Source organism: Oncorhynchus gorbuscha, linkage group LG12, assembly GCF_021184085.1.
Source record: "Oncorhynchus gorbuscha isolate QuinsamMale2020 ecotype Even-year linkage group LG12, OgorEven_v1.0, whole genome shotgun sequence".
NCBI classification, from domain to species: Eukaryota; Metazoa; Chordata; class Actinopteri; order Salmoniformes; family Salmonidae; genus Oncorhynchus; species Oncorhynchus gorbuscha.
This window is the reverse complement of record NC_060184.1, coordinates 60,777,662-60,803,964: the sequence shown is the minus strand read 5'-3', so window position 1 is coordinate 60,803,964 and position 26,303 is coordinate 60,777,662. Positions and strand designations below refer to the sequence as shown.

The following is a 26,303-nucleotide window of genomic DNA, read 5'->3' as shown; positions in this document are numbered from 1 at the left end:
TTGTTGTCAGTGCTGAGGTTAATCAAATTTCTATTGACTTCTATTTTAATATGGGATCAGACAAGTCACTCACCTCCTTAATGTCTACTAGAGACTTGGAGTGTCTGCTGAGAAGCTGCTCCTTCTCCTGAGGGGTGAGACAAGGGTTAGCGTCCTGACCCTTCAGAGGAGAGCCCTCCCCAGAGGGGCCTGGTGCACCCTGGGGCCGTGGCAGAGGGCTGAGGGGGGCATCAAAGATCATCTGATAGTGTCTGATGAGGAGCTCCACGATGAGTGCCTGGTAGGGGTAGTCCACCAGGGAGGACAGGGACACCTCCGCGTCCGTCTGTCTTGGTTTGATGAGCGTGGGGCCGAAGATGATGCCTAGGTTACTGGCTGTCATCTTGTTCTCCTCGGCCTGCTCGGTCACCCTACAGGGGTGAGGAAGGATGAAATATGAAGGTGGACTTCTTGTTCATTGTTACTGCTGTTGCAGTTTTTTGTTGTTACTTTGTGCGACGTGTGGCTTTTAAGTTGTGTATGTGTATTTATAGAGTTGTATTCTGCCTTGAGATCCGCTGACTTAACTCAGTGTCCCATTGAAATCAATAAAGGATTTAGGTGAAAGTCAGAGTTGTGACCGCTGGTTAACTCATTTATATTCTCTGAATAGATTCGGTACCTGTGCAGGTGTTGGATGAGGAACTGCAGGGTCTTGTAGTGGGCCTGAGGCAGCTGTCTCAGGAGGTCTTTGATCTTGAAGAGGACCCGGTTGAGCTCCACGCTGACCTGTGGAGGGGTCAGGGAGGCGGGGCTGACCCTGGATGCCTCCACCTCGTCCACGATGATGTTCTGGCTCTCCTTGGCCAGGCCGATGAAGTCGTTGTAGAAACGGAACAGGATGAGAGGCTCTGGAAGCTGCAGGAAGAGAAAATAAACATGGAAGTTAATTTTAAACTGGAATGACAAAAATATGAAGACAAATATACAACAGACAGGACTGGAGACAAAGAGATAAGCATTTGAGTATAAACTAGCAATGAATGAAGAGAAGGTAGATAAGTAAATATTATTGGGCTAGTGTGTGGTCTGTCTGATGTACTCTGTAACTAGCAAATATCTTGTCCTGAAGAATTGTGTGTGTGTGTGAAACCCACCTGTCTCAGGTAAAGTTTAAGTACGTTGCTGATGTCATGGGGGTAAAGGTCAGATAGCTCCACCAGGTCCTTGCCGTTCTCAAATGCCTGACAGAGCTTCTCCACACGAGACTTGGCCCCATTCACACGATAGATCCCCTGGACAACCAAGACAACACAGCAGCCCATTTTATCCTGAGATATATATATATTTTTAAACTGGGGTGGCTGTCTAAAACAATAGAGAATATTAGCTATACTATATAGCTAGGCTACATAATCTTACTTCAAAAAGCTAGCATAATGTTACCTTGATGTCCAGCGCTCTATTCTCAATCTCCGAAGTACACTTCCTGATGATGAAAGGAATACCGTCTGGGTTGTTCCTAGCTGCCTGGGTGAAGTCAACACCAAAGAGGTGCAGTCTACCCTGGAGTTTCTTATGACCACACTGGATGGCCAGTGTCTCCAAACACTTCTTATGGCAGGCCAGGGAGCACTGGGAAACAGTAGAGGAGTCAAAGAGTGAATATCCATGTCAGCTAGCAATAATACTGTATATATATGCCACTTAGCAGTGAGTGCATATATTTCAGTAAGTGTATGTGATCCCTGTGGGAATTGGTCCCACGACCTTGACGTTGCTAGTACCCCACTCTCACAGAGCCACACAGGACCACAGTGTTACATAATCGTCTAAATAACCATTCCCCTCAAGTAACCATCTTTCACTGTCCTGTTCCAATGTATCCAAATATGAATGTTTCCATAAATATGTAATGCAACACTATCTAAAATAAGCAGAGCTGAGAGAACATTCTAACAAGAGGATCGTACAGGCGCCCAGAGGGTAACAAAAGGTCTTTGGTTTCCACTGCACATCCCCTTTTAATACCTAGTGCTGGATGATGGAGAGGTCACTCTAAATGACAACTGATGGTCTGTGGACTCTCATTCAGCCCCTGTGTGGCTACTTGTCATCTACAACCTCTTTCCTATTGGTGCAAATCAAATCAAACTTTATTTGCCACATGCGCCGAATACAACAAGTGTAGACTTTACTTACAAGCCCTTAACCAACAGTGTAGACTTTACTTACAAGCCCTTAACCAACAGTGTAGACTTTACTTACAAGCCCTTAACCAAAAGTGTAGACTTTACTTACAAGCCCTTAACCAACAGTGTAGACTTTACTTACAAGCCCTTAACCAACAGTGCAGTTCAAGAAGCAGAAAATATTTACCAAGTAGGTTCAAATAAAAAGTCATAATAAAAATAACACAATAAGAATAACAATAACGAGGCTATATACAGGGGGCACCGGTACCGAGTCAGTGTGCGGGGGTACAGGCTTGTTGACTTAATCTGTACATGTAGGTGGGGGCGAAGTGACTATGCATAGGTAATAGAGGTCGACCAATTTTTCAACGCTGATACCGATTACTGGAGGACCAAAAATAATGATACTAATTAATCGGCCAATTTTTATATGTATGTTTGTAATAATTACAATTACAAAAATACTGAATAAACAATGAACAATTTTATTTTAACTTAATATAATACATCAATAAAATAAATTTAGTCACAAATAAATAATGAAACATGTTCAATTTAGTTTAAATAATGCAAAAACAAAGTGTTGGAGAAGAAAGTAAAAGTGCAATATGTGCCATGTAAAAAAGCTAACGTTTAAGTTCCTTGCTCAGAACATGAGAACATATGAAAGCTGGTGGTTCCTTTTAACATGAGTCTTCAATATTCCCAGGTAAGACGTTTTAGGTTGTAGTTATTATAGGAATTATAGGACTATTTCTCTCTATACAATTTGTATTTCATATTCCTTTGACTATTGGATGTTCTTATAGGCACTTTAGTATTGCCAATGTAACAGTATAGCTTTCGTTCCTCTCCTCGCTCCTACCTGGGCTCGAACCAGGAACACATCGACAACAGCCACCCTCGAAGCAGCGTTACCCATGCAGAGCAAGGGGAACAACTACTCCAAGTCTCAGACAGAATGACGTTTGCAACGCTATTAGAGCGCACCCCGCTAACTAGCTAGCCATTTCACATTGGTTACACCAGCCTAATCTTGGGAGTTGATAGGCTTGAAGTCATAAACAGTGCAATGCTTGAAGCATTGCGAAGAGCTGCTGGCAAAGCGCACGAAAGTGCTGTTTGAATGAATGCTTACGAGCCTGCTGGTGCCTACCATCGCTCAGTCAGACTGCTCTATCAAATCATAGAATTAATTATAACATAATAACACACAGAAATACAAGCCTTAGGTCATTAATATGGTCGAATCCGGAAACTATAATTTCGAAAACAAAACGTTTATTCTTTCAGTGAAATACGGAACAGTTCTGTATTTTATCTAACGGGTGGCATCCAAAAGTCTAAATATTCCTGTTACATTGCACAACCTTCAATGTTTTGTCATAATTACGTAAAATTCTGTCAAATTCGTTCGCAACGAGCCAGGCGGCCCAAACTGTTGCATATACCCTGACTCTGCGTGCAATGAACGCAAGAGAAGTGACACAATTTCACCTGGTTAATATTGCCTGCTAACCTGGATTTCTTTCAGCTAAATATGCAGGTTTAAAAATATTTACTTCTGTGTATTGATTTTAAGAAAGGCATTGATGTTTATGGTTCGGTACAGTCGTGCAACGATTGTTAAATCAATTTCCCTCGTTAAAATAAATTAATGTTAACAGGCGATATTAACTAAATATGCAGGTTTAAAAATATATACTTGTGTATTGATTTTAAGAAAGGCATTGATGTTTATGGTTAGGTACACATTGGAGCAATGACAGTCCTTTTTCGTGAATGCGCACCACATCTTATTATATGCAACGCAGGACACACTAGATAAACTAGTAATATCATCAACCACGTGTAGTTAACTAGTGATTATGATTGATTGATTGATTGTTTTTTATAAGATAAGTTTAATGCTAGCTAGCAACTTACCTTGGCTTCTTACTGCATTCGCGTAACAGGCAGGCTCCTCGTGGAGTGCAATGTAAGGCAGGTGGTTAGAGCGTTGGTTAACCGTAAGGTTGCAAGATTGAATCCCTGAGCTGACAAGGTAAAAATCTGTCGTTCTACCCCTGAACAAGGCAGTTAACCCACCGTTCCTAGGCCATCATTGAAAATAAGAATGTGTTCTTAACTGACTTGCCTAGTTAAATAAAGGTGTAAAAAAAATTGTTGTCCAAAAATACAGATTTCCGATTGTTATGAAAACTTGAAATCGGCCCCAATTAATAGGCCATTCCGATTAATCGGTCGGCCACTACTTTGTATGTATCTCTGTGTGTGGAGTAAAGATGGTCTAGAATTTTTCCCCCCGGTTGCACATAAAAAAAACTTGGTAAAACTGATTTTATTTTACCTGCAATAAAGTCCCCAGCCACTAGAAGCGCCGCTTCTGGGTGAGCATTTTCTTCTTTGCTTATGGCCTTATAGAGTTGGTTGAGAGCAGTCTTAGTGCCAGCTTTGTTTTGTGGTGGTAAATAGACAGCTACAAATAATACAGACGAGAACTCTCTTGGTAGATAATGAGGTCTGCAGCTTATCATAATGTACTCTACCTCAGGCGAGCAATACCTTGAGACTCCTTATTAGACATCGCGCATCAGCTGTTATTGACAAAAAGACACACACCCGCACCCCTCGTCTTACCAGAGGTAGCGTCTATGTTCTGCCGGTGCATGTAAAATCCCGCTAGCTCTATATTGTCCGTATCTTTCGTTCAGCCACGTCTCGGTGAAACATAAGATGTTACAGTTTTTAATGTCCCGTTGGTAGGATAATCTTAATCGTAGGTCATCAATTTTATTTTCCAATGATTGCACGTTAGCAAGGAGAATGGAAGGCATTGGGAGTTTACTCGCTCGCCTCCGGATTCTCAGAAGGATCCCCAATCTGCGTCCCCTTTTCCGGCATCTTTTCTTCACGTAAAAGGCGTGAATCTGGGCCTGTTCCAGTGAAAGCAGGATATCCTTCTTGTCGGACTCGTTAAAGGAAAAAGTTTCTTCCAGTCCATGGTGAGTAATCGCTTTTCTGAAGTCCGGAAGTTATTTTCGGCCATAAGAGACGGTAGCAGCAACATTATGTACACAATAAGTTTTAAAAAATAAGTTACATTAAAAAAAAATCCAAAATAGCACAATTGGTTGGGAGAATGTAAAATGTTAGCCATATTTTTCAGTGCCAGTATGTCTTATTTGGTTACTTACTGTACACAAAATCACATTTTGCTCTACCTGAAGTACCCCCTCATGTTCCACTGATCATTAGGCCTATGGTCTTAAGAGTCTTTCCAATTCCCCCTGTGGATAGGCCAGGTACTTCCAGGGGTAGAGCACCCCAGATTGAGAACCACTGTACTCACCTCTTCACACTCAGCCCCATGGAAGACCACCAGACTATCACATTCTCTGCACTTGGACAGGGCCCTCAGCTTCCTCAGCTTGTGTGTCTGGGCTGCCTTGGACATCTGGGTGTTACGGAACGGACCTGGGGAACTGGCTGTCTCTATCAGCATCTCACTCAGACCTGAGGGAGAGAAGAGATGTAGAGGAGGGAAAGAAAGTGAGAGAGAGAGGGAGGGAGGGAGTCAGTGTCATCTCCATTAAAAGCATCACACTCAGTATTATTGGTCTGTTCTGTTGTTGGTCCAAATGTTGTTTTGCTCAGTGAGTGTAATATTTATAATAATCATAATTGTGGTGGGTGCTTATGCAAAACTCCATTATTTAGCTGGGATGGATGTTTGTATACTGTATGTTTGACTGTGATATGTGGTTGTAACACCTATCTTAAGATGAATACACTAAATGTAAGTCGCTCTAGATAAGAGCATCTGCTAAATGACTAAAATGTCAAATGTACAGTACCTTTAGAAAGTATTCACACCCCTTGACTTTTTCCACATTTTGTTGATTAGATTGAGATTTTGTGTCACTGGCCTACACACAATACCACATAATGTCAAAGTGGAATTATGTTTTTAGAAATGTAAACAAATTAATAAAAAATGAAAAGCTGAAATGTCTTGAGTCAATAAGTATTCAATCCCTTTGTTATGGCAAGCCTAAATAAGTTCAGGAGTAAAAATTTGCTAAACAAGTCACATAATAAGTTGCATGGACTCACTCTGTGTACAATAATAGTGTTTAACATGATTTTTGTACACCACACATACAATTATCTGTAAGGTCCCTCAGTCGAGCAGTGAATTTCAAACACAGATTTAACCCCAAAGACCAGGTAGATTTTCCAATGCCTCACAAAGAAGGGCACCTATTGGTAGATGGGTAAAAATAAAAAAGCAGACTTTGAATATCCATTTGAGCACAGTGAAGCTATTAATAACAGTTTAGGTGGTATATCAATACACCCAGTATACACCGACTACATATACACCCACTACAAAGATAAGGAGTCCTTCCTAACTCAGTTGCCAGAGAAGAAGGAAACCGCTCAGGGATTTCACCATGAGGCCAATGGTGATTTTGAAACAGTTTAATGGCTGTGATAGGAGAAAACTAAGGATGGATCAACAACATTGTAGTTACTCTACAATACTAACCTAAATGACAGAATGAAAAGAAGGAAGGAAGCCTGTACAGAATAAAAATATTCCAAAACATGCATCCTGTTTGCAATAAGGCACTAAATAAAAAATGCTAAAAATGTGGCAAAGTACTTTATGTCCTGAACACAAAGTGTTATATGTTTGAGGCAAATCCAATACAACATAACACTGAGTACCACTCTCAATATTTTGAACCCAGGTGTGGCTGCATCATGGTATAGGTATGCTTGTCATCGGCAAGGACTTGGGTAGTTTTTTAGGATAAAAATAAAAGGAATAGAGCTAAGCACAGTTAAAATCCTTTCCAACAGACACTGGGAGACAAATTCCCCTTTTAGCAGGACAATAACTTAAAACACAAGGCCAAATCTACACTCGAGTTGCTTACCAAGATGACACTTTTGACTTAAATTGGATTGAAAATCTATGGCAAGACTTTAACATGTTTGTCTAGCAATGATCAACAAACAACTTGACATAGCTCGAATAATTTTTTTATAATAATTGTATAATCTAGGTGTGCAGAGCTCTTAGAGACTTACATTTAGCAGACATTCTTATTCAGAGCTGCTTACAGTAGCAATTAGGGTTAAGTGCCTTGCTTTCGGGCACATCGACAGATTTTTCATCTAGACGGCTCAGGTATTCAAACAAGCAACCTTTCAGTCACTGGCCAAATGCTGTTTTATTTTTGTTGGTAATTTTGACCCCCTTTTCTTCCCAATTTCGTGATATCCAATTGATAGTTACAGCCTTGTCCCATCACTGCAACTCCTGTACAGACAAGGGATAGGTGAAGGTCGAGAGCCATGTTTCCTCCAAAACATGACCCTGCCAAGCTGCGCCGCTTCTTGACACACGTTTTGCTTAACATGGAGCAAGCCACACCAATGTGTCGGAGGAAACACCGTCCAACTGGCAACCATGTCGGCGTGGATGCCCCCTGCCCACCACAGGAGTTGCTAGAGCGAGATGGGACAAGGACATCCCAGCCGGCCAAACCCTCCCCTAACCCAGACAACACTGTGCCAATTGTGCGCCGCCTCATGGGTCTCCAGGTCGTGGCTGGCTGCAACACAGGCTGGAATTGAACCCAGGTCTGTAGTGACGCCTCTAGCATTACAATGCATTGCCTTAGACTGCTGCACCACTCAGGAGGCCATGGCCCAACGCTCTTCACCGCTAGACTACATGCCGCCACTTACTCAGAAAGACTCGCAGCTGTAATCGTTGCAAATTGTGATTCTAACATGTTTTAACTCAGGGATGTGGATACTTATGTGAATGTGATATGTCGGTATTTTATTTTCAATAAAGTTGCACAAATTTCTGAAAACATGTTTTCACTTTGTCATTATTGGGTATTGTGTGTAGATGGGTGAGAACAAAACATATATTTAGTCAATTTTGAATTCACGCTGTAACACAACAAAAGTGGAATAAGTCAATAACTACTTTCTGAAGGCACTGTAAATGTTTTACATACAGATCTATTACTGTATTGATTCATTGTTTTTTTTCATGTTGATTACACAAATATATCAGTTACTGGGGCTGGAAGGTAGCCTAGTGGTTAGAACGTTGGACTAGTAACCAAAAAGTTGCAAGATCAAATCCTGAGCTGACAAGATAAAAATCTGTTGTTCTGCCCCTGAACAAGGCAGTTAACCCACTGTTCCTAGACTGTCATTGAAAATAAGATGTTGTTCTTAACTGACTTGCCTAGTTAAATAAAGGTAAAAAGAAATGTCTAAAAAATATAGTTATTTGTGACATTTGACTGTGTAAAACCGGTACTACATATTTCTCTGAGTGAGGCGGATATTTAGCATCTAGCAAAAAAAACATGATTACTTGTCTCTCTGAAATGAAACCATCAATGATACATTTCAAACAAATATGTCTGTTTTTAAACGACCCCGTGCCATGATTAGATAGTGAAAAAACACACCAATCTCGTTCATAAGATCTTTTAACAATAAAAGCTAACTTCCCACATTTCTGAAAATGGATATATATTTTTAGAAAGAAGATCTCTTCTACGCATGTTTGCAATTGGAAATGTTTTTTGTTTGTTGCATATCCCAACTGTCCCTGAGACACCCTCAGAGAGTGAGGTCGCGGCCAGTGTCTGCCATTATCAACAGCGACCCTGGAGCAATAAGGGTTAAGTGCCTAGCTCAAGGGCACATCGGTAGATTTGTTCACCGTGGATATTCAAAATAGCAACATTTACTGGACTAATGCTCTAACTGCTAACCTACCTTTGCATTGCTGCTGAAGACACACACACCTTCCCTGAACTTCCCTTTGCCAAAGCAAGCATATAGAAACATATCAAATGAATGAACTATCTGACTCACCGTTGTCTGACGGCGAGGGCGGCTCTCTCTCGTCCAGGTCATCAGCTGACGACATGGTCCCCGTGGAGGGGGTTCTGGGTAGTCTCCTCTTGAAGTCACCTAAGCAGGAGGCAGTGAACGCACGACATATTCTCATAGTAACTTCTCAATACAACTGTCTAGCTACTCAGTACTACTGTCCACCGTCTAACTGAGGCCTGGTCTAGTAATAATATCAATTGTATGCATTACGCACGCATGACTGTAGGTCGTTTTGGGTGAAAGTGTCTGCTAAATGGCACATATTATATTATGATATATTATATTTATTAGTAGATCCTTGGTTTTAGGTTATCTCAGAATGTCTGCTCCTTTCTAGCAATAGCTTCAAGCCTGGCTTGGTATGAACTGAGCGGCTATCAAAGAGTGTCCAGCTATTATAACACAGGACCCTCCAATGGCAAGAGGTCAGGGGACCAACAGGGGACCACCCACGAGTCATTATGGGTGCTTCACAGCTACATTCAATGATCAATCCTTCTGGTTGATCCCTTACTGTTCTGATAATGGCTTGGACTAGAGGCCAACGTCAGACAAGTGATAGGCCACATTCCCCACATTTCTCCAGACATTGGGGCACTTTGGAAATATAGGACTGACTAGATAGCAAACTCTCATTCCAATCATTCCAGATTTGTATGAGTACAAAGGTGCTAACGAGTCAGATTGCTTAATCCAGTTAAATGAACAATAACTAGTTAAATAAAACATCTCACTCTGGAACACTTGTTTTGTATGATTATAACATGATTGTAACGCTATATTTAATTTGAAGGAAACACATCGTAACACAATTAGATAATCAACACAAAACAACACCAGAATAACCCAAAACACCAGAAAATGTCACTGTTATTTACACAGCCTGTAGATCACGTCCCTCTCCAGGGTATTATAGAGACACCTTCAGGACTCAGACATGGTCCCACTGTCAGTCTGTCTGTCTCTGGTCATTTCATTGTACGTCTGTCTCTGTCACGTCTAGGAGGGTGGCTGCTATGACATAACAACCATCAATCAATTCCTTTCAACAGGTGATGAAAGCTAAGGCAGACAGGGGGCGGTGCTGGTTGGTGCCAGGTGTTTGGAAGGTGGCTGCTAAGCCAATGGATAGAAGGTTGTGTGGAGATATGGCCCTGGGCTAGGAAGGGTATATAGGAAGGAGGTGGGTGGAGAGATGGGGCCTCACCTGGGCTGGCAGTGGGGGAGTCCATGGATCTGGACTCGCTGCTGCCTCCGGCGCTCTCCGAGTCACTGCACATCCCCCCGCCCTGGCTACCCGTTCCCCAGGGTCGGAACGGGCCCTGGATCCTCAGAGCTGGAACACACAATAGGAAATACTCATTCTGCGTCTGTTACTGTACTCTTCCAATACATTTGCATTTATCCAATCATTCATAACTGAACATCTTTTACATTTAGTTATTGAAACATTTTAAACAAAATGAATGCATGAATGTAGCTATTCAGAAATTCAGCTCATTCAAATTCAGTCAAGGAAACATGGACTAGACTGGCTAATTGCATCCTCATTGATAAAGGCATAATGAGTGGGTTATGTGTGGGATAGAGGACACATTAATTCAGTATCAAGTGGTTTACATGGAAACACTTGATAATCACAAAAGGATATCATCATCCCATAGACCTCTGTACACATCAAACGAATACAAACAAAAATTATTTATCATGAATTTGTTGATTATGTAAGCATTCATTTTACATTCAAAACATGTATTTTTTTTCTCAATGCCTATGAGGTCCTGGACATGAAGAAGATAGAGATGACCAAACTGTAAAAGGAAATCAACATCTACCACAGATTATGACATGTGGAAGTTTTGCCTACTAAAAAAAATATTTGGGGTTAAGTCTTAAGTGTGTGAGAGTATGTGTGTAGGTGTGTGTTTTTCCCTGAATGACAGACAGTCAGATGAGGACTGGATCAACCTGGAGGCTTCCAGACTCACTCACACCAACACAAGCACAACACACACACACTCTCTCTATCTCTCGCTCACCCAAGTTATGTGTACATATCTACCTAATTTACCTCGTACCGCTGCACATGGCCACGGTACTGGTACTCTGTGTATAAAGTCAAGTTACCACTACACATTGTGTATTTATTATTACTTTTCTACTATTTCTCTATTTTCTTTCTCTCTGCATTGTTGGGAAGATCCCGTAAGTAAGCATTTCACTGTAAGTTTACACCTGTTGTTTACGAAGCATGCGACAAATATGATCTGATTTGATTTGGATTTGACCTCTATCTCATGTATGCTTTAAAAGTCAAATGAGTGTTTTCAATCCTTCCTCTTGTTGTTTATTAACCTGTATTATAGGATCAAGCCCTCATCATGTACTTCTCCATAAATGACTAGACTACCACTAGACTACCACTAGGCTACCACTAGGCTACCACTAGACTACCTTGGATGTCGGTGCTGCTGTTGGACCGTCTCTCAGAGATCTTGGCGGGCCGTGTGTTGACCGGGCTCTCCACCTCGTCGGTCCCCAGGAAGTCCCCAGAGGTGACCGACATCTGGGACAGGTTACCGTGGGAACTGTGGGTACTGCAGTGGGTGCTACTCAATGACCGCTTGGCGAGGGGCAACCTGGGAAGAGTTTGGATGAACATTCCATCTCACGTTATATAGGCAACATAGAGATTATCCAGTGTCATGTGACGGTACTGTAATCAATCAACATGAACTGGCATGGACGGACCCACAGCCTTTACATACATAATCACCAAACTGAATAGCTGAGAAAGGAAATGGATTATTCCCATTAACATCAATAGAAATCTGAAATGAACAGCCCAATCAACATTCACATATGTGGAAATTGATAACGGACTACTAATAATCAATGGATCTAATACCAATCAACGGGCCCAATACCAATCAACGGGCCCTCCTACAAGGACGTGCATATAGGCAGTCTATAGGATATAGGTCTATAATGAACCCCTGCTTCCCCTATGTGTCGCCCCACTTCTTTTGCTCAGAGAAGTAAACAAACCAAGAACAAAGTATCTACGTCCACACTCTGTTTCACATCCTTACACGAGTCTATGACGACCACTCATGAACGGAAGGGCTAAAAATGATATTTGTTTTGTATGAAGTTAAGAACGGTCCACTGAATGGTCCAGTGGGCAAACTTGGGCCTATCTTATATCTGTACATGGATCAGCAAAGGAGTTGAACAACTTAGATTGGTGTTTCCGTCAGAAGGCATGGCCTGAAATAGTATTATGAAAACAGAGTTTTCCCGCTCCCCCTACCTCTTTCTTCACCTCTCCCTCTCTCTTTCTCTTTCCCATGACCAGTCACTACCTCAGGAAGTCCTGCAGACCAAACTCAATTGTGTTACCCTCTCTTAACACAATCTCTCTAAAAAACTTATCTCTCTCTTTCACGCTCTCTCTCAAGCTCTCCCAGTCACTCGTTCTCTCAGCAAATCACTAAATATAATACTATTCTCCATAAGGCTTTTTTCTCTCAAAACACAATCTTCCTGCTCTCCCACAGAGAGCAACTCACTCATTTGTTCATATGATGGCACTCATGGAGATCTCAATCCAATTTACGATGATGCTTCACAAGTTTTTAGGCACACGCACGCACGCACGCACGCACGCACGCACGCACGCACGCACGCACACACACACACACACACACACACACACACACACACACACACACACACACACACACACACACACACACACACACACACACACACACACACACACACACACACACACACACACACACACACACACACACACACACACACACACACACACACACACACACACACACACACACACACACACACACACACACACACACACACACACACACACACACACACACACACACACACACACACACACACACACACACACACACACACTACGCCAAAGTAGTAAGATAATCAAAATCACAGCATCCATCCAGTGTTCCCCTCACCCTGCGTTGTTACAGTGTGAGACGGTGGCGTCGAAGGAGTAGGACTCCACCCTAGGTCTGTCTGACTGGGCAGGAAGACTCCTGACGAAGCCAACGTATCGCTGACCCGGCTCGTACAGCTTGGCGCTCTCACACAGAGACTGGTGGTTGACAGGTAGAGACACAACCTGGGCCTGCTGGAGCTGGAACCAATTCACTGTCACCTGGGGAGACGTACACACAGAGAAAGCCCATGAGATACAGCACCCATAAAATTAGAATAACAGTATCTACACCAGACAGTATCTACACCTACACCAGATCTACAGTATCTTCTCTTATGACATTATCCACACCAGACAGAATGTCCAAAAATGGCCTTTAGTAATAACTGGACATACTCTATTACTATCTACTATATTTTGGGGAATATTGAATTTTACTCAAACATTTGGATCCTGTAAGATGTATTTGTCAACTTACCGCTTTCAGAGTGAGGTCACACTGGAAGACCAGCTTTCGTAACTGGGTGAGGATCTCACACTTGGTGTTGGCCAGGTCCACTCTCTTCACCCCTACATCTGACAGACAGGCCTTGCAGTGGTCTCTGGCCTCATCCGCCTATGGAAAAGAGTAGGGGGGTAACCTGTCAAGCAGAACTGCTCACAACTACAATCCAGTGATCAAAAGAGTAACATCTTCAATATGTCAATGTGGATTCCCATGTAGCAGTTATGGGTTCCCGAGTGGCGTAGTGGCCTAAGGTCCTGCATGTCAGTCCTAGAGGCATCACTACAAACACCCTGGTTCGAATCCAGGCTGTATCACAACCGGCTGTGCATTGGGAGTACCATAGGGCGGTGCACAATTGTCCGGGTTTGGCCGGTGTAGGCTGTCAATGTAAATAAGCATTTGTTCTTAACTGACTTGCCTAGTTAAATAAAAAATGTAAAATAAAAAATGGGTTAGTTATTCAGAAGTGGTTAACTCTGGATAAGAGCGTCTACTAATTGACAAAAATGTCACCGTAAATGTTAACTTGATTGTGTATTTCAGTAACCCTAGGCCTCAAGCTTTTGGCCTCAGTGGGTAACTATGGGCTTAAAGGATGAGCTATGTGTTTCAGGGATGATTTATGGGCCTCATGGATGGGCTATGGGCCTCAGAGATGACATGGATGAGCTAAGGGCCTCAGACATGACATGGATGAGCTATAAACCTAAGGGACAAGATATTTTACCTTCTGCAGAGCCTCCTCCTCCAGCCTTCGTCTCTTCTCCAGCTTGGCTGCTCCCAGGTGCTCCTCCTCTACTCGGCTGGTGGACACCCGGGCCTTCTCATACTCCTCCTGTCTCTGGGCTTGCAGAACACGGGCCTTCCTCAGGGCACTGTCTGCCTCATGCTGAAAATACACACAGCGTTAACACAAGGGAAACACAAGGCAAACAAACACACTAAACCACAAACATGTCTGCTACAAGATGATTGACTCAGCCCTGATCACTGTTAACTTTTCAACTAATTTTCTCTTACACTGCAAAGGCAAAACATGGTTCCACAACACATAAAGGAAACACAAATCAACTGTCCTTAGAGATACAGTACACACTAACCAACCCAGTACTTAGAGATACACACTAACAAACCTAGTCCTTAGAGTTACACACTAACCAACCCAGTCCTTAGAGATACACACTAACAAACCGAGTCCTTAGAGATACACACTAACCAACCTAGTCCTTAGAGATACACACTAACCAACCCAGTACTTAGAGATACACACTAACCAACCCAGTCCTTAGAGATACACACTAACCAACCCAGTCCTTAGAGATACACACTAACCAACCCAGTACTTAGAGTTACACACTAACCAACCCAGTCCTTAGAGTTACACAATAACCAGCCCAGTCCTTAGAGTTACACACTAACCAACCCAGTCCTTAGAGTTACACACTAACCAACCCAGTCCTTAGAGATACACACTAACAAACCGAGTCCTTAGAGATACACACTAACCAACCCAGTCCTTAGAGATACACACTAACCAACCCAGTACTTAGAGATACACACTAACCAACCCAGTCCTTAGAGTTACACACTAACCAACCCAGTCCTTAGAGTTACACAATAACCAACCCAGTCCTTAGAGTTACACACTAACCAACCCAGTCCTTAGAGTTACACACTAACCAACCCAGTCCTTAGAGATACACACTAACCAACCCAGTCTTTAGAGTTACACACTAACCAACCCAGTCCTTAGAGATACAGTACACACTAACCAACCCAGTCTTTAGAGTTACACACTAACCAACCCCGTCCTTAGAGATACACACTAACCAACCCAGTCCTTAGAGATACAGTACACACTAACCAACCCAGTCTTTAGAGTTACACACTAACCAACCCCGTCCTTAGAGATACAGTACACACTAACCAACCCAGTCCTTAGAGATACACACTAACCAACCCAGTCCTTAGAGTTACACACTAACCAACCCAGTCCTTAGAGATACAGTACATACTAATCAATCCAGTCCTTAGAGTTACACACTAACCAACCCAGTCCTTAGAGATACAGTACATACTAATCAATCCAGTCCTTAGAGTTACACACTAACCAACCCAGTCCTTAGAGATACATGCTAACCAACCCAGTCCTTAGAGATACACACTAACCAACCCAGTCCTTAGAGATACATACTAACAAACCCAGTCCTTAGAGATACACACTAACAAACCCAGTCCTTAGAGATACACACTAACAAACCCAGTCCTTAGAAATACACACTAACCAACCCAGTCCTTAGAGATACATACTAACCAACCTAGTCCTTAGAGATACATAGTAACCAACCCAGTCCTTGGAGATACACACTAACCAACCTAGTCATTAGAGATAAATACTAACCAACCTAGTCCTTAGAGATGCACACTAACTAACCCAGTCCTTAGAGTTACACTCTAACAAACCCAGTCCTTAGAGATACACACTAAACAACCCAGTCCTTGGAGTTACACACTAACCAACCCAGTCCTTAGAGTTACACGCTAACCAACCCAGTCCTTAGAGTTACACTCTAACAAACCCAGTCCTTAGAGATACATACTAACCAACCGAGTCCTTAGAGATACATACTAACCAACCCAGTCCTTAGAGATACATACTAACCAACCCAGTCCTTAGAGATACTAACTAACCAACCCAGTCCTTAGAGATAAATACTAACCAACCCAGTCCTTAGAGTTACACACTAATCAACCAAGTCCGTAGAGATACACACGAACCAACCCAGTCCTTAAAGATACACACTATCCAACCCAGTCCTTAGAGATACTGTACATACTGACCAACCCAGTCCTTAGCGATACAGTGCATACTAACCAACCCAGTCCTTAGAGATACAGTACATACTAACCAACCCAGTCCTTAGAGATACACACTAACAAACCCAGTCCTTAGAGATACTGTACACACTAACCAACCCAGTCCTTAGAGATATATACTAACCAACCCAGTCCTTAGAGATGAATACTAACCAACCCAATCCTTAGAGATACATACTAACCAACCCAGTCCTTAGAGATACATACTAACCAACCCAGTCCTTAGAGATACAGACTAACCAACCCAGTCCTTAGAGATACACACTAACCAACCCAGTCCTTAGAGATACATAACCAACCCAGTCCTTAGAGATACATACTAACCAACCCAGTCCTTAGAGATACACACTAACCAACCCAGTCCTTAGAGATACATACTAACCAACCCAGTCCTTAGAGATACACACTAACCAACCCAGTCCTTAGAGATACACACTAACCAACCCAGTCCTTAGAGATACATACTAACCAACCCAGTCCTTAGAGATACATACTAACCAACCCAGTCCTTAGAGATACACACTAACCAACCCAGTCCTTAGAGATACATACTAACCAACCAGTCCTTAGAGATAACCAACCCAGTCCTTAGAGATACATACTAACCAACCCAGTCCTTAGAGATACATACTAACCAACCCAGTCCTTAGAGATACACACTAACCAACCCAGTCCTTAGAGATACACACTAACCAACCCAGTCCTTAGAGATACACACTAACCAACCCAGTCCTTAGAGATACACCTAACAAACCCAGTCCTTAGAGATACATACTAACCAACCCAGTCCTTAGAGATACAGTACATACTAACCAACACAGTCCTTAGAGTTACACTCTAACAAACCCAGTCCTTAGAGTTACACGCTAACCAACCCAGTCCTTAGAGTTACACTCTAACAAACCCAGTCCTTAGAGATACACACTAACCAACCCAGTCCTTAGAGATACACACTAACCAACCCAGTCCTTAGAGATACATACTAACCAACCCAGTCCTTAGAGATACAGTACATACTAACCAACACAGTCCTTAGAGTTACACTCTAACAAACCCAGTCCTTAGAGATACACACTAAACAACCCAGTCCTTAGAGTTACACGCTAACCAACCCAGTCCTTAGAGTTACACTCTAACAAACCCAGTCCTTAGAGATACACACTAACCAACCCAGTCCTTAGAGTTACACACTAACAAACCCAGTCCTTAGAGATACACACTAACCAACCCAGTCCTTAGAGATACACACTAACCAACCCAGTCCTTAGAGATACATACTAACCAACCCAGTCCTTAGAGATACAGTACATACTAACCAACACAGTCCTTAGAGTTACACTCTAACAAACCCAGTCCTTAGAGATACACACTAAACAACCCAGTCCTTAGAGATACATACTAACCAACCTAGTCCTTAGAGATACATAGTAACCAACCCAGTCCTTAGAGATACACACTAACCAACCTAGTCATTAGAGATACATACTAACCAACCCAGTCCTTAGAGATACATACTAACCAACCCAGTCCTTAGAGATAAATACTAACCAACCCAGTTCTTAGAGATACATACTAACCAACCCAGTCCTTAAAGATACACACTATCCAACCCAGTCCTTAGAGTTACACACTAATCAACCAAGTCCGTAGAGATACACACTTAGAGTTACACTAACCAACCCAGTCCTTAAAGATACAGACTTAGAGATATCCAACCCAGTCCTTAGAGATACACACTAACCAACCCAGTCCTTAGAGATACACACTAACCAACCCAGTCCTTAAAGATAACAAACACACTATAACCAACCCAGTCCTTAGAGATACATACTAACCAACCCAGTCCTTAGAGATACATACTTAGAGATAACCAAACCAGTCCTTAGAGATGCATACTAACCAACCCAGTCCTTAGAGATACAGTACATACTAACCAACCCAGTCCTTAGAGATACAGTACATAGTAACCAACACAGTCCTTAGAGATACAGTACATACTTACCAACCCAGTCCTTAGAGATACACACTAACCAACCCAGTCCTTAGAGATACAGTACATACTAACCAACCCAGTCCTTAGAGATACAGTACATACTAACCAACCCAGTCCTTAGAGATACAGTACACACTAACCAACCCAGTCCTTAGAGATAAATACTAACCAACCCAGTCCTTAGAGATACACACTAACCAACCCAATCCTTAGAGATATACAGTAACCAACCTAGTCCTTAGAGATAACATACTAACCAACCCAGTCCTTAGATACACACTAACCAACCCAGTCCTTAGAGATACACACTAACCATCCCAATCCTTAGACATACATACTAACCAACCCAGTCCTTAGAGATACACACTAACCAACCCAGTCCTTAGAGATACATACTAACCAACCCAGTCCTTAGAGATACACACTAACCAACCCAGTCCTTAGAGATACACACTAACCAACCCAGTCCTTAGAGATACATACTAACCAACCCAGTCCTTAGAGATACATACTAACCAACCTAGTCCTTAGAGATACATAGTAACCAACCCAGTCCTTAGAGATACACACTAACCAACCTAGTCATTAGAGATACATACTAACCAACCCAGTCCTTAGAGATACATACTAACCAACCCAGTCCTTAGAGATAAATACTAACCAACCCAGTTCTTAGAGATACATACTAACCAACCCAGTCCTTAAAGATACACACTATCCAACCCAGTCCTTAGAGTTACACACTAATCAACCAAGTCCGTAGAGATACACACGAACCAACCCAGTCCTTAAAGATACAGACTATCCAACCCAGTCCTTAGAGATACACACTAACCAACCCAGTCCTTAGAGATACACACTAACCAACCCAGTCCTTAAAGATACACACTATCCAACCCAGTCCTTAGAGATACATACTAACCAACCCAGTCCTTAGAGATACATACTAACCAAACCAGTCCTTAGAGATGCATACTAACCAACCCAGTCCTTAGAGATACAGTACATACTAACCAACCCAGTCCTTAGAGATACAGTACATAGTAACCAACACAGTCCTTAGAGATACAGTACATACTTACCAACCCAGTCCTTAGAGATACACACTAACCAACCCAGTCCTTAGAGATACAGTACATACTAACCAACCCAGTCCTTAGAGATACAGTACATACTAACCAACCCAGTCCTTAGAGATACAGTACACACTAACCAACTCAGTCCTTAGAGATAAATACTAACCAACCCAGTCCTTAGAGATACACACTAACCAACCCAATCCTTAGAGATATACAGTAACCAACCTAGTCCTTAGAGATACAGTACACACTAACCAACCCAGTCCTTGGAGATACACACTAACCATCCCAATCCTTAGACATACATACTAACCAACCCAGTCCTTAGAGATACACACTAACCAACCCAGTCCTTAGAGATACATACTAACCAACCCAGTCCTTAGAGATACACACTAACCAACCCAGTCCTTAGAGATACACACTAACCAACCCAGTCCTTAGAGATACATACTAACCAACCCAGTCCTTAGAGATACACACTAACCAACCCAGTTTGTTCATGGTCTGCTCTCATCTTGTCACACTGGTGGTGCAATTGGACTTCCAAGAGATTACCTTCAACACTCTGCAGCTATTAAACCGCCTGAATAATGTCAAGAGCCTGGCTCACACACACACACACACACACACACACACACACACACACACACACACACACACACACACACACACACACACACACACACACACACACACACACACACACACACACACACACACACACACACACACACACACACACACACACACACACACACACACACACACACACACACACACACACGCGCACACACAGCGAGGGGTTTAGATATTCTTTGATTACTGTGGCTCTGTTTGCTTTAAGTTTCCTTTTAATGTGACCTTTTAAAGTTCTGAAGTTCCACCCACCATTTTCTTCTGTTCTCTCTGCCACTGCTCCTTGACCTCCTTCCTCAGTTTGTCCAGCTCGTTCTTCCGTGCGAGGAGAGGCTAGAGAAACCCCCCCCCCCCCACACACACACACACACACAAACACACACACACGCTCCAGTGAGTCAATGCTAACTTATCCATCAAATGCCTGTGAGTATGGATTATGCAGATCAGAGCAGGACATACTGTAGAAAAGTCATGTAGACAGATGTACATACCTGCATAAATTTGTTGGTTTGAAGGGTAGCTGCTGTATGCAGTAGGAGCTGGCTGTACTCAATATCGTTCTTGAACGCTGACATGTAAATGTCCCGGAATGGCATGAACTCCTTTGATGGGAAGACAACAAAAGTGACTAATCACAATTCAAAGAAGTAGTGCAGATGGTTTAAAATGATTCATTGCTTTGACAGCTGTTATCTTTTGAGATACAATTAACCGGTGAACAAATGCAACTGATATGAGCAGAAAACATATTTCATCATAATCACCTGTTGACTTGCGAGTGTCTTCGCTGATTCTGCCATTTTGGCGTAGCTCTTCGCACACTCGATATCTGCAATCAGACACTCAACGTTACCTGCCTAGCCTGGTTATGTCATAAATGTTCAATACAGCATGATTAAGTAACTACTGTCCCTGTGTTTAGTATGTAGACATTGAGTGATTAAGTACAGGACAAAAACCACAAATGCCCAGTAAGCTATTCATCCAAATAGAGGACCTGATGACAAATGACTAATCACACTACTACACTTTTAGCAAAAAAGGTGCTATCTAGAACTTAAAATGGTTCTCCGGCTGTCCCAATAGGATAACCTTTTGAAGAACCCTTTTGGTTCCAGGTAGAACCCTTTCCTGAGAGGGTTGTACATGAAACCCAAAAGAGTTGTCCTTGGAACCAAAAAGGGTTCTACCTGGAACCAAAAAGGGTTATTCTATGGGGACAGCTGAAGAACCTTTGGAAACCCCTTTTCTAAGATTTTACACTACACTGTGCTTAGGTAAGTTTAGCGTTTACTGTAGTGAAACCCATGCAAGTTTGTCCTACTGTATATCTGGGGCAATATAGAACCGGTGTGAAACTATCTACTATTGTATACAAGTAGGCCTAATGCTAGGACAAACTAAGCTAATATACAGCAGCTAATGCTAGGACAAACTAAGCTAATATACAGCAGCTAATACTAGGACAAACTAAGCTAATATACAGCAGCTAACGCCAGGAAAAACAAATGTAATATGCAGTAGCTAATGCTAGTACAAACTAAGCTAATATACAGTAGCTAATGCTAAGACAAACTATGTTAATATACCTTAACTAATGTTAGGACAAACTAAGCTAATGTATAGTAGCTAATGCTAGGCTAACGCTAAAAAAAAAACACTTCTAGAGCTGATGCAAAAGGAGTTAAAGATCAGCAAAGACCCCTAACCCCGAAAGATAGTTTGTGTGTATGCATTGATATGTAGGCTATGTGTGCCTTTTTAAAACATGTATGTAGTTCTGTCCTTGAGCTGTTCTTGTCTATTAATGTTCTGTATTATGTAATGTTTCATGTTTTGTGTGGACCCCATGAAGACAGCTGCTGATTTTGCAATAGCTAATGATGATCCTAATAAAATACCAAATACCAACGGTGACATAGCTTACACCAACCCCCTGTTCTTACGCACAACGCAACTCGAAGTGCCTGGATACAGCCGTTAGCCGTGGTATATTGGCCATATACCACAAACCCCTGAGGTACCTTATTGCTTTTATAAACTGGTTACCAATGTAATTAAAACAGAAAAATAAACGTTTTGTCATACCCATGGTATACGGAATGATATACCACTGCTTTCAGCCAATCAGCATTGAGGGCTCGAACCACACGGTTTATAATATATAATCTAATAACAGTGTTCTATTTAATTCTGTGGCTCCGACTCACCAATAATGAGATGTTTCTCTGTATTAATCCTATGTGTATTAGAGGTAGTGGGAGGGAGAGAGACTCACCCATACTGAGTCGTTTGTCCACCCAGGCCAGCAGCTCCTTGGTGTACTTGGACCAGGCCTTGGCGTATAGTAGAGCTGACTCCACCCCGCCTTCACTCCGCTGCAGCGCCACGTCCACACCATCCACCTCCTCCGCCCTCGCCGGCGGCGATGGACCTGTGATGGTAATGGTAACACGCCATGGGTTGGGGAAGAAGAAGTTAGTGGGCCTAGGCCTGAGACCGAGCATTGCTACCTACTGGCTAACGGCTACTGGCAACTAGCTACGGACAAGCCCCTCTCTATCGCATGTGTGTGTTTGTGAGTGTGTACGAGTGCGCATGACTGTATGTGCACCAGTGTGTGTGTCAGATCTGTCAGAAAGTAAAGTCCCTGTTGACCTTGGGTTATGTGTTGGTAATACATTGTAATGCTAAGTAGACTGGACAAGACAGGGATTGCCTCCTCCTGTGTTAATATGACTGAGCTAATAGGTCACTCTGTGTGACAGGAGAGCTTATATAGGCCCCTTAACTATACCATAGAGACTACATAGAGACAGACTATACACACACACACACACACACACACACACACACACACACACACACACACACACACACACACACACACACACACACACACACACACACACACACACACACACACACACACACACACACACACACACACACACACACACCGTTCAAAGGTTTGGGGTCACTTAAAAATGGCCTTGTTTTTGAAAGAAAAGCCATTTTTTTGCATTAAAATAAAATAAACAAATACAGAGTAGACATTGTTAATGTTGTAAATTAGGCCCATTATCAGCAACCATCAGTCCTGTTTCTCAAACTAGACACTCTAAAGTACTTGTCCTCTTGCTCAGTTGTGCACCGGGGCCTCCAACTCCTCTTTCTATTCTGGTTAGAGACAGTTTGCTCCGTTCTGTGAGGGGAGTAGTACACAGAGTTGTACGAGATTTTCAGTTTCTTGGCAATTTCTCGCATGGAATAGCCTTAATTTGTCAGAACAAGAATAGACTGACGAGTTTCAGATGAAAGTTATTTGTTTCCGGTCATTTTGAGACTCTAATCAAACCCACAAATGCTGATACTCCAGATACTCAACTAGTCTAAAGAAGGCCAGTTTTATTGCTTCTTTAATCAGGACAACAGTTTTCAGCTGTGCTAACAAAATTGCATAAGGGTTTTCTAATGATCAATTAGCCTGTCAAAATGATAAACTTGGATTAGCTAACACAACGTGCCATTGTAACACAGGGGTGATGGTTGCTGATAATGGGCCTCTGTACGCCTATGTAGATAAACCCATAAAAAAAACGGAAGTTTCCAGCTACAATAGTTATTTCAAAAATTACAATTAGTCTACACTGTATTTATGATCAATTTTATGTCATTTTAATGGACATAAAATGTGCTTTTCCTTCAAAAACAAGGACATTTCTAAGTGACCCCAAACTTTTGAACGGCAGTGCCTTCGGAAAGTATTCAGACCCCAGGACTTTTTCCACATTTTCTTAGGCTCTAGCCTCATTCTAAAATGGATTAAATAAAACAATTTCCTCAGCAATCTCCACACAATACCCCAAAAACAGTTTTTTAAATGTATTACCTTATTTACATAAGTATTCAGACCCTTTGCTATGAGACTCGAAATTGAGCTCAGGTGCATCCTGTTTCCATTTATCATCTTTGAGATGTTTCTACAACTTGATTGGACATGATTTGGAAAGGCACATGCCTGTCTATATAAGGTCGTACAGTTAACAGTGCATGTCAGAGCAAAAACCAAGCCACGAGGTCGAAGGAATTATTCGTAGAGCTCCGAGACTGCATTGTGTTGAGGCACAGATCTGGGGAAGGGTACCAAAACATTTGAAGGTCCCCAAGAATAGAATGGCCTACATCATTATTAAATGGAACCTAGAGGTGACCCCCCCTGCCAAACTGGGCAATCGGGGGAGAAGGGCCATGGTCAGGGATGTGACCAAGAACCTAATGATCACACTGACAGTCCTCTAGAGTTCCTCTGTGGAGATGGGAGAACCTTTCAGAAGGACAACCATCTCTGCAGCACTGCACCAATTAGGCCTTTATGGTAGAATGGCAAGATGGAAATCACTCCTCAGTAAAAGGCACATGACAGCCATGTTTGCCAAAATGCTCCTAAAGACTCTCAGACCATGAGAAACAAGATTCTCTGGTCTGATAAAACCAAGATTGAACTCTTTGGCCTGAATGCCAAGCGTCACGTCTGGAGGAAACCTGGCACCATCCCTATGGTGAAGCATGGTGGTGGCAGAATCATGCTGAGGGGCTGTTTTTCAGCGGCAGGGATTGGGAGACTAGTCAGGATTGAGGTAAAGATGAATTAAGCAAAGTACAGAGAGATCCTTGATGAAAACCTGATCTAGAGTGCTCAGGACCTCAGACTGGGGTGAAGGTTTACCTTCCAACAGGACAACGACCCTAAGCACACAGCCAAGACAACGCAGGACTGGCTTCGGGACAAGTCTCTGAATGTCCTTGAGTGGCCCAGCCAGAGCCCGGAATTGAACACGATTGAACATCTCTGGAGAGACCTGAAAATAGCTGTGCAGCAGCGCTCCCCATCAAACTTCGACAGGGCTTGAGAGTATCTGCAGAGAAGAATGGGAGAAACTCTACAGATATAGGTGTACCAAGCTTGTAGCGTCATACCCAAGAAGACTCAAGGCAGTATTCACTACCAAAGGTGCTTCAACAAAGTACTGAGTAAAGGGGCTGAATACTTATGTACATGTGATATTTCAGTATTACATTTTTTATACATTTGCAAAAATGTCTAAAAACTTGTTTTTGCTTTGTCATTATGGGGTATCGTGTGTAGATTGATGAGGGGGAAAATGTAATACATTTTTTAATAATGCTGTAACGAAACAAAATGTGGAAAAAGTGAAGGGGTCTGAATACTTTCCGAAGGCACAGTATTAGAGTGAGAATATAAATATGTGGTGTGTACAGACAATATAATTAGGAAGATAAAATGGTATGTACAGTAGTAGGTATATTACGATGAGCTATTCATGGTGGTTCCGTGTTTCTAGCCACCTAGCTTTGTAACAGAGGGAATGTAGTTTGTTGACTACACAGAGTGACGTAACACAGATTGACAGATGGAGCTGTATTAAGATGAGAGTGGAGAAGGCACTTTCGCTCAACGAATTCTTCTAGAGCCATCCCACTGGGCACAGACGCTGACTTGCACCCACTTTTGCCCTCAGAACAGACTCAATTCGTATGGGCATTGACTCTACAAGGTGTCGAAAGTGTTCCACAACCCATGTTGACTCCAATGCTCCCCACAGTTCTTTGGGTGTACTGTCACCCCAAGTGACATATAGCCTATCAACACATTGACACCTAATCATCTTTAGTTCTTTTTAGGGGCTTTCAATTGTTGTTTTTGATGACATTTAGTTTTTATTGCTTATATCTGACATTTTTGAGCCACGGATTTGCAGATTGACTGACTGGTTAACCATTTTTGACTTGGCTAATTAGATTTGTTTAAAAAAATGCATCTGAGCACAGTACCGTCTTTTTTTGTTTCACCTGGCTACCAATTCCAGCTGTTTTGAGAACATCATTTGAGGAATCGCCTGAAGAGTGAGAGGAACTGCAGACAGAGGAATACAGCCGTGCTGAGAAAGAGGGCTCGTAATGAGGACGACTGGCTACTATTCTGAACTTTGCGTGGTTAACTTTCTGGAGCTCACAGCTGCTGAGGAATCCCCCAAGTGGGTTCTACACAGAGAGGAAGAGGAGAAGTTCTGTAGCT

At 42.4% G+C, this 26,303-nt stretch overlaps 1 protein-coding gene across 5 annotated transcripts in view; it reads right to left on the bottom strand.

Moving 5' to 3' along the window:
• arhgap29a (Rho GTPase activating protein 29a) overlaps positions 1–26,303 on the bottom strand; it is a 71,440-nt gene that overhangs the window by 4,133 nt on the left and 41,004 nt on the right. For all 5 annotated transcript variants that reach the window (XM_046292512.1, XM_046292513.1, XM_046292514.1 and 2 more), the window contains 15 exons: positions 22,482–22,637; positions 20,968–21,032; positions 20,695–20,805; positions 20,453–20,533; positions 14,340–14,501; positions 13,583–13,720; positions 13,121–13,323; positions 11,571–11,755; positions 10,324–10,452; positions 9,096–9,194; positions 5,527–5,690; positions 1,426–1,614; positions 1,137–1,274; positions 662–897; positions 74–410 (listed from right to left, as the gene is read on the bottom strand). In XM_046292512.1, the coding sequence (XP_046148468.1) occupies positions 74–410; positions 662–897; positions 1,137–1,274; positions 1,426–1,614; positions 5,527–5,690; positions 9,096–9,194; positions 10,324–10,452; positions 11,571–11,755; positions 13,121–13,323; positions 13,583–13,720; positions 14,340–14,501; positions 20,453–20,533; positions 20,695–20,805; positions 20,968–21,032; positions 22,482–22,637 (2,393 nt within the window). The remainder of the gene's footprint in view (positions 1–73; positions 411–661; positions 898–1,136; positions 1,275–1,425; positions 1,615–5,526; positions 5,691–9,095; positions 9,195–10,323; positions 10,453–11,570; positions 11,756–13,120; positions 13,324–13,582; positions 13,721–14,339; positions 14,502–20,452; positions 20,534–20,694; positions 20,806–20,967; positions 21,033–22,481; positions 22,638–26,303) is intronic.